The 8775-nt window shown below is 64.1% G+C and overlaps 2 protein-coding genes across 2 annotated transcripts; both read left to right on the top strand.

Annotated features, from left to right (window-relative positions):
* Nucleotides 1–1404: 1404 nt before the first annotated feature.
* Nucleotides 1405–3579, top strand: CHLNCDRAFT_143947 (hypothetical protein; the record flags this gene model as incomplete). Its single annotated transcript, XM_005849359.1, has 8 exons — nt 1405–1433; nt 1539–1768; nt 1890–1985; nt 2111–2178; nt 2211–2335; nt 2458–2574; nt 2709–2900; nt 3030–3579. The coding sequence occupies 8 exons, from the start codon at nt 1405–1407 to the stop codon at nt 3577–3579; spliced, it is 1407 nt and encodes a 468-aa protein (XP_005849421.1).
* A 1232-nt stretch (nt 3580–4811) lies between these two features.
* Nucleotides 4812–7520, top strand: CHLNCDRAFT_143946 (hypothetical protein; the record flags this gene model as incomplete). Its single annotated transcript, XM_005849358.1, has 10 exons — nt 4812–4929; nt 5024–5072; nt 5171–5352; nt 5558–5650; nt 5777–5990; nt 6106–6222; nt 6383–6574; nt 6708–6732; nt 6857–7187; nt 7321–7520. 10 exons carry the CDS (start codon nt 4812–4814, stop codon nt 7518–7520), a joined length of 1521 nt encoding a protein of 506 aa, XP_005849420.1.
* Nucleotides 7521–8775: the final 1255 nt, after the last annotated feature.

Genomic DNA, 8775 nt, shown 5'->3' with positions numbered 1-8775 from the left:
GTTGCTGCCTGATGCAGAGCACTCTCCAGTTGGTCTGGCGGCAGCATTGCACCCCTTGTATCACTCACATGTGTGTACAGCTTCTCCACACCGCTGAAGCCAGTCGCCCGCTCGTGGTGCTCCTTGATCACTCGGGGCAGCTCCTCGAGCGGCACCACGGGGCACCACCGCCACTCTCCGCTGCGCTTGACGCAGCGGCACAGGATGTCCTGACCGCCAGCGCCCTTCAGCACCTGGAAGAACTGCAGCACCTTCTTGCTGTAGTTCTTGGCGCCGCCCTGCACTGCCGCCCCCCCTCCCGCACCCCGCCGCCGCCGGCCTGAGGGCGCCTGCTGGTCGCCCTGCTTGATCCGGATGATGCCCTCTACATCTGACTTAGTGAGAAACACATTCTTGGCGCCGTTTTGGCGCCGTTCTAAGGCATAAAGGATGACAGGTTGGTTCATAATTTTAAATTTGCGGCAGCTGCGGGGTGCGGGAGGGGAGAAATAGAAGCCTTAGAGACTCTGAAAGGCGAAGGAAAGGGAGGGATCGCGGGAGAGAGCGTGCCTGATGAGCCAGACGAATCGGGGGAGGTGCCACATCAGCGGGCAACACATGACCCCCGCCAGGAGGGGACCGGTGATCGGGAGGCCTACCTGCTCTTGCAACCGCCGTTCCTCGCACTTTGTCGCAACCAACCGGGGCCCACGCTTGTCTTCTACTAGGGCCCCTGGCAGCCCTGGTGTGCACAACCTCATGCTTGGGCGCGCTGATGGGGTTGCAGTGGGATTCGCCCTGGGGGAGCTGCACCCCACCCATGTGCCTCGCCGCCGCGGGAGACTTCAAAGGGGAGGCCCATCGGCCCGCGGCAGCAGTCATTGCCCACCATTTGACGATCTGGGTCGCGCAAATTGGGCCTCGGTATGCCACGGGGGTGCCATAGGTGCCGGTGCAGGGGACCCAAAGTGGGCTGGCGGGCCCCTCACCGCCCCTGAAACGGTCCAGGGGCTGCCTGCTGCCGTAGGAACAGGAGAGACCCTGAAGATATGCTCGTTTGGCATGTGACCCCTCGTTGGCCGCTCACTCAGCGCCTCGCTGCGCATCTGCTCCGGAGCTTCCAAGTTTGCCGGTCTCCGCCACAGCCTCCATTCTTGCGTTCCTTACACACCTCCAATTCAACCATGCCACTTACTACGTGTTTAGGATGGTGTGGGCTGCAGCTCCTCCTCCTGTGTGCCCTGACACCCATTGCAGCCGCAGCGCGCCACTTGCAGCAGCAATCACAGCTTGTCATAGCTGGTAGGTGCCTGCCGGAGCAGCGGTGAGAGCTGTGGATGACGCTGAGGCTGAGGATGCGACCCATTCGCCTCCTCCATCCGCCCGCTCCCCTCCTGCCCTTCAGGCTCCACCTCCGTCCTCCAAATGGACTACCCGCATGGCAGGACAGTAACGTGAGCACTTCACCAGGCGGCCGCCGCTCTCCGGCTTGTGCCCCCTCTAGTTTGGTGTTCGAGCGGCCCAACGCCGCCGCCGCCTCCCCGCCACGCCTGCCGCAGGACGGTGTTTGTGCACACTGACAGCGGCGAGCGGATCCACGTGCTGGAGAGCAAAAAGGGGCAGCATGCAGGCCTGCACAGTGGCATGCGCGTCCGCGTCACGGGGACCTGGGCCGGCGGCATGCGCAGCGGCGGCGGCATGGCTGCGGCGGCAGCAGCAGCGGCTCCCAAGGCGTTTGTGGCAGCCAGCACGCAGCGGATTGGCGGCGTCAAGCGGGGGCAAGTCAGACGTGAGCTGCCGCGCCTGTTGCTCCCCACCGGTCCACGCTGCTGCCCTGCCCCTTGCGTCCCCCTTGTGTGCCCGCCGCTCGCGCCGACCGTAACCTTCTGCCGCTGCCGCTCCCGCTGCAGGCCCAGCCCTGGCCAGGGGCAAGCTGGAGGCCAGCGCGCCCATGCTTTCCAGCAACCCGCCAACAGCCAAGGACATCTCCACTATAGTCATCCCAAGTGAGCAAGGGGCAAAGAGGCTGCGGCATGCGTGCTCCTCACATGCACGTGGCACCACGCACAGCATGTGCGCAGCCAGCCTCCACTCACCCTTACCTCCCCCCACCTGCTCCTGCCTCGCGCAGTTGCCGGCGTGACGCCCCAGGGCGGCGCCTGCCCCGGCACCAGCCTGCCCCAGTTTTCCGTCGACCAGGTCAAGCGGGCGGTGCTGGAGGCAAACCGCAGGAGGCAAACCGCAACGGCACCACTGTGGGCTCCCTCTTCGGCTCCTGCTCCTACGGCAAGAGCCGGCTGACGGCGGCAAACAGCCTGGTGGCGCCCCTGGTCAAGCTGCCGTGCGAGGGCATCACGTGAGCGCCTGCCTGCATGCTGCGCCTGCTGCGCCCAAGGAGGCTGTGACTTGGCGCGCGCACCACTGCCGCCATGCGCCACCTTCTGACTGGCCCCCTGCCCGACGCCGCCTGCCCTGCAGCAACGGCGTCGCCTGGACCTTCTCCAAGTGCGACTTTGACGACTTCAACGGCTGGGCCGATGCCGCCGACGAGGCGCTGCGGGCACAGGGTGTGGCGCTGGAGAAGTACAAATACAGGTGGGGCGGCCACATGGCAGCAGTAATAGGGGCAGCTAGCTGTGACGCAGCGTGATGCCGTGGGTGGCGAGGCTGCCGTGCCAGCTGGCTCACCGCTGCCACACCCGTACTCTGCCTCCCCGCCCGCCCCGCAGGGTGTACCTGGTGCCCCCCAGCGCCTGCGGCTTTGTGGGGCTGGGCTACGTCGGCTGCGATGGCTCCTACACCTGCCGCGCCTGGATCGGCAGCGCGGTGTGGGACTCAGCCACCGCCATCGCACACGAGCTGGGCCACAACCTGTTCATGGGCCATGCCACCTCCATCCTCCCTGACCTGTCAGTCGACGAGTGAGTGGCCGGGGCTGCAGGGAGGGGCGCCTGGCGGAGCTGGCTGTGCCAACCGGCCGGGTGGTCATGTCCCCAGCACAGGTCTGCTGCCCCCTTTGCTCATCCTTCTTAGTCCCCCCCGCGCTGCAGGTATGGCGATGTAACCAGCGTCATGGGCTACTGCTGCGAGACGCGCTGCCCCAACACGCCCCAGGCCTGGCAGATGGGCTGGCTCACGCTGCAGCAGCTCGACAGCAGCAGCCTGAAGCCGGGGCAGACGGTGCAGCTGCGGCTGGCCAGCCAGGCCATCTCCTCCCAGACTGGCGCCCGCATCGATGTGTCCAGCTGGGTGGCGGGTGTGGACCCCATCTTTGTGGGCTTCCGCACCGCGGAGCGCGGCGACAGGGGGCTGTCGGCAGGCGCGGCAGGACGTGTGCACGTCTACACTGCCCCCACCACCAACAATTTTGATGCGCGGCCGACGATCTGGCGGGAAGGCCTGGCAGCGGGCCAGTCCTGGTCGCAGCCCGCCTCTGGGGTGGTGGTGCGGCACAAGGGCATGGCAGGCAGCTCTGCGCTGGTCAGCGTGTGCCGCAGCGGTGGCGCCGAGACCGCGGCCTCGTGCGCTGCCGGCGTTGACTGGGATTGCAACGGGCTGGCGGGGGCGGCCGACCCCGCCTGCGCCTCGCTGCTGGCCTGAGCACCCCCTTGCTGCTCAGTAGAGAAACCCAAACCAGCCCCCAGATTTCACACTAGTATTGCTGCTGAGAGTCGCTTGTCTCTGATCAGTGCCCCTTTAGCCCAGGCTCCAACCTCCTTTCATAGGCCCACATTTTCCTCCGCTGTGCCCGGTCTGCTGCTGAGATCCACCGACTGAACTCGTTTGTGCATGCATCCCTACCTGTCACCCCTCCCTCTTGCACACTGTATCGTTATCACTGTCTGTGGCTTCATCTCTCTTCTTTCCATGCAGCCGGAGGTCGCAGCGCTGAGGTGTCTGCACCCCTGGCCGCCATGCGGAGCTCCCATTGTTTGAGCGGAACAAATGCTCCAATCTCTTCCCACCCAAGGCAATTTTCCGCTCGATACTGCCACGCTTCCATCTTCTTTCAATTCTTGCACCGCCATTCAATTCAAACTGTTCGGCACAAGCCGGATGCAGTCTCATTCTTTCCCAGGTCTGTGCCAGGTGTGAGGCGCAGGGCAGTATTTTCCTCCAATTCCTTGCAACTTGATGTAACCCTTTTTGAGCAACCCTGTCCGCTTCTTGTTCTGTATGCTTTGAAACCTTCCACCTTCCACTCTTGGCACCCACATTGCTCATCGGCTGGCTGACTGCTCCCTGCGTTTCCCGCGCCACCTGCACCCAGCCCTCCCAGACCCCATCACGCCCCCACAAGCACCATTTCATGCCAATAATATTCATTTCGTAGAACCCTAATTCCTGTGAACGTGACTTCCATGCAGCCGAGAAGGCACGGGGTGGGCAGAGGCGGTGCACCACATGGCAATAACTTACTTGAAACGGGTGGTGCGCGCATCATCTCCAGGTGATAGTTTGAGTTCTGATGGTGCATACAGATTGAATGACTGCAAGGTTGGGTCGACTGTAGTGATGAGTGTGACCGCAGCAGCATTCACATACATGCCAGCGGTCACATATGTTAGCGCTGCGGCGGAGGCGCCTGGTGGGCTGCCTCTGCTGGCAGGTGCACTCCAACATGGCGCCCAATTTTATGCTTGCAGGGGCAACAGTGCCCTCGGATCCTGCAAACGCAACAAATCAACAGGCATATCTGACTTATGCATCCATGTGCCTTATGTAAGGATGAGGTGGCACTCACGTCCGGATGTGCACTCGTCCGAAATTCAGGCAACCGGCAGCGGCTCTCGCCACATAAGATTTTCTTACGGCCTACCAGAATTTTCATAATGACGAGACGTTGGCTGAGCTGCGGCTGCGCCAATGCCATATGCTTGTTCCTCGCCCTGCAACCCCTGGCGGCCGCTGCGCGCCACCTGGCCTCCAAGGAGCAATCCGTGGTGGATGGTGGGTGTGGCAGGGGCGGAGGGATGCGTCGGCTCACGTTCAGGCGCATGAGCTGGTGTGATACCTGGCTGTGTGCCCCCTCGTCCTCCCGCAGGCACAGCAGCAGTCCTCTCGATGGACAGGGAGGATGGAACGGCCTCGAGGTGAGCAGCCGAGGCCCGGTGGCGCCAGGGCCCCGGCCGGTGCCCTGAGCGGGGCCGCAGGCACACCGCCGCCCACCAACGCCGCTCATGCTCTGCAGGGCCGTCTTTGTGCAAACGGGCAGCGGGGAGCGAGTGCAGGTGCTGGGCAGCAAGCAGGGGCCGCATGCAGTCCTGCACACGGGCATGCGGGTGCGCGTCACTGGCAGCTGGCTCGACGGAGCGCCAGCGGGCGGCACGCAAGCGGCGGCCGCTGGCGCGCAGCTGGGGCTGGCACCTCCCCGTGCCTTTGCATCAGCCGTTGTGCAGGTGGTCAGAACCGCCAGGCGCCCGGACACGCATCAAGTCAGACGTGAGTAGATGGCTGCGTTCAGCTGGGCGCATGTGCCACCTCCTCTCCCTCTTGACCGCTTGCCGAACCTCGCCCAGCCGACATGAGGAAGGCCACATCTGAATCGACGCCGCCACCGCCGCTGCTGCCGGTGCAGGCCCAGCAAAGGCCGATCCCGCCAGCAGCCGCGTGCAGCTGCTGCCCAGCAACCCGCTGATTGAGCGAGAAGTGTCCACACTAGTCATCCCAGGTGGGCAGCCCCCTCCAAACGCACACCTCCACCCATATGGCTGCTCCCCCATGCATGCGCTGGCCCCAGCGCTCATCCCCCTCCAATTGCCCCCACCGCGTGCTCGCTGCTTCCCTCATGCTACAGTTTCTGCGGTGACCGCTAGAGGAGGTGCCTGCCCTGGCACCAGCCTGCCCAAGTTCACAGCAGCACAAGTCAGGCGGGCGGTGCTGCAGGAGGCAAACCGCAACGGCACCACCGTGGGCGGCATCTTCAACCAGTGCTCCTACGGCAAGAGCCGGCTGACAGAGGCAAACAGCCTGGTGGCACCCCTGGTCAAGCTGCCGTGCACGGGCACAAGGTGAGTGTGTGCCTGGCAGCCTTGCTGCAGCTTCGCATGCCGCCCTGACAGCAACCCCCGGGTGCAGCAGCTCCACCGCAGCATGCCTGTTCTGCACGCCCCACCCGCCCTGCAGCAACAAGGTGGTCTGGAGCTTCAACAGATGCGAGTTTACCGACTTCTACGGCTGGGCTGATGCTGTCGATGAGGTGCTGCGGGCGCAGGGGCTGGTGCTGGAGAAGTATGCACACAGGTGTGGGGCGTGAGGCAGGACAGGCGCCAACAACCGCTGGCGCCTCACATCTGCGGCCACTGCCACTGCTCACTGAATGCACTGCACTGCTCACTGAATGCACTGCCACCCTCCGTACTGACACACAGCATGCCACACCCCCGCACCTGCGGCCCCGCAGAGTCTACCTCATGCCCCCCACCTCCACCTGCACCTTTGTGGGTGTGGGCATGCTGGGCTGCGACGGCTCCGAGCCGTGCCGCGCATGGATGGGCGGCGAGTGGTGGGCCTCGCCACCAGCCATCGCCCACCAGCTCTTCCACAACCTGTACCTGGGCCACGCGAGCGCCGCACAGCCAGGAGGGGTCGACGAGTGAGTGGGCAGGCCGGAGGGCGATGCATGGTTGGGGCAGGCGGCTGGATGGCTGGATGGCTGGCTGGCACAGCGCCCCCTGTCGCGTGTGTGCTGCCCTTACCTGCTCCACGGCTGCCCTCCCTGCCTGCAGGTATGGCGACGCAACCAGCGGGATGGTGAGCCTGGCGGTGCCTGCTTGAGCAGCGCCTTGCAACTGTGCCCAGCTGGCCTGCATAATCGGCAGTGCTCCCCTGGCTGCCAGCCGCCCTCGCCTGAACATGCTGCTCGGACTTGCTGCAGGGGTTCTGCTGCGAGGGCCGCTGCCCCAACACGCCCCAGGCCTGGCAGATGGGCTGGCTCACGCTGCAGCAGCTCGACAGCAGCAGCCTGAAGCCGGGGCAGACGGTGCAGCTGCGGCTGGCCAGCCAGGCCGTCTCCTCCCAGACTGGCGCCCGCATCGATGTGTCCAGCTGGGTGGCGGGTGTGGACCCCATCTTTGTGGGCTTCCGCACCGCGGAGCGCGGCGACAAAAACATGCAATGGGATGCAGCGGGCAACGTCCACATTTACACGGCGGCGATTGCCAACAACTACGATGCGCGGCCGTCCATGTGGCAGGCGTCATTGGCAGGTGAGGTGCCGCCGCTTGGCTGACCCAGGGAGCCTTGCTCCTCACCAGGCCAGCTATGTTGTCCCCCCACCCTGCCCTCTGGCCCTTGGAGGCTCACACAGGCCGCACATGCCTCGCTGCCCCTGCTTCGCAGCCGGCCAGTCCTGGTCGCAGCCCGCCTCTGGGGTGGTGGTGCGATACCGCGGCATGGCAGGCAGCTCCGCGCTGGTCAGCGTGTGCCGCCGCGGTGGTGCTGAGACAGCGGCCTCGTGCGCTGCCGGTGTTGACTGGGATTGCAACGGGCTGGCAGGGGGGGCCGACCCCGCCTGCACTTCAAAGCCGTCGGCACGCTGAAGCAGCAAGACTAAAAATCAGTGCATAGCAGGCCATTCAATATGATGCAAGCAATAAACCCTGCAATTTTCTTCTTTTTTTATTAATTCAATCATTCAATTGCCACCAACTGCATTGTTCCAACACAGATCGAAACGCTGCAAGCTGGGGCCCGCCTTGGGTGCCGTCTTGCTAGATTTTTCAGCGGTTGCTCGCCACTGTTCACTTTTTGCTGGAATTTTCTTCTCCACTAAGCCCTGGAGTCCACACTTGATTGATCTTCTTCTTTCACAGCTGAGCCTTCAGTTGCGCTGATGCGCTGCTCGACGGCGACCGCCTGCCGCACAACGTCCTCGTCGAACGCTCATCCTAAACGAAACAAATCGATACCAGTGTTCAGTCTGATCATTACCTAACCCATTTCACGCGTGTAAACTGGGTAGCTCAAAGGGTCCAGATGGCCACATGCATGCTCAGGGGCGCACCAGCAGTGCGCCCGCAGCGCGGGTTAGCAGCAGTTCCAGGAAGAGGCAACGGTCTAAGGGCTGCTGCCATTGCATCAGACCAGAATAATCCCAGCTTAATGCATGGCATGATGAGCAGGATAAGGGGTTCGCTTCTTGTCCATAATAGCATAGGCGTAGGGGCAGATGCAGGCGCAGGGGCGGGTGTCCCAGGGCCGGCGGCGCCGGCAGGGGCGCGGCGCCCATGCTGGGTTGTGCAGCCCACCCCGCTTTCCTCAGCGTCGCCTGCGCTCCCTCCGCCCCCTGTAGCCGGCAAAAGCGGAAAATCCAGAGCGGCAGGAGAGGGTTGCGCTCCGGCCGGCAGCTTCTGCCGTGGCGGCCACTCCGGAGAACCGGAGGAGGTGAGCGCTTATCGCAGCACCACGCGAGGAGACCTCGGTTTCAACGAAAAATGCCCCCCACAAGATGAGAAATCATACATCTCGAAGGGCTGGCCTGGGAAGCAGCCTCCTGGCGCTCGCCCTCCTTGTGTTCCTCTGGGCCCCGCCAGCAGCGTCCAGGAGGCTTCTAGGGGCGCAGAAGGAGACTTTAGTCAGCGGTGAGCGGAGCGGTGGGGCGCTAGAGTGCTGCTCCACGACGCCACTCCAAGCTGACTCCGCCCGGACCTGGTGCCCTTCCTTGCAGGCAAAGCCCGTGTCATATCCATAACGCTGGCCTCCCACAACACGCAGCGGTGAGCCTGCGAGGCTCGCGCAAGCCCATCTTAAGCTGCCCTCCAATGTTGGCTCTACCCTCCTCCCTGCACCCCCCCG

This window comes from Chlorella variabilis (assembly GCF_000147415.1).
Source record: "Chlorella variabilis unplaced genomic scaffold CHLNCscaffold_6, whole genome shotgun sequence".
Classification (NCBI taxonomy): Eukaryota; Viridiplantae; Chlorophyta; class Trebouxiophyceae; order Chlorellales; family Chlorellaceae; genus Chlorella; species Chlorella variabilis.
The sequence above is the reverse complement of the archived record's forward strand: the minus strand, read 5'-3'. Positions and strand labels throughout refer to the sequence as shown.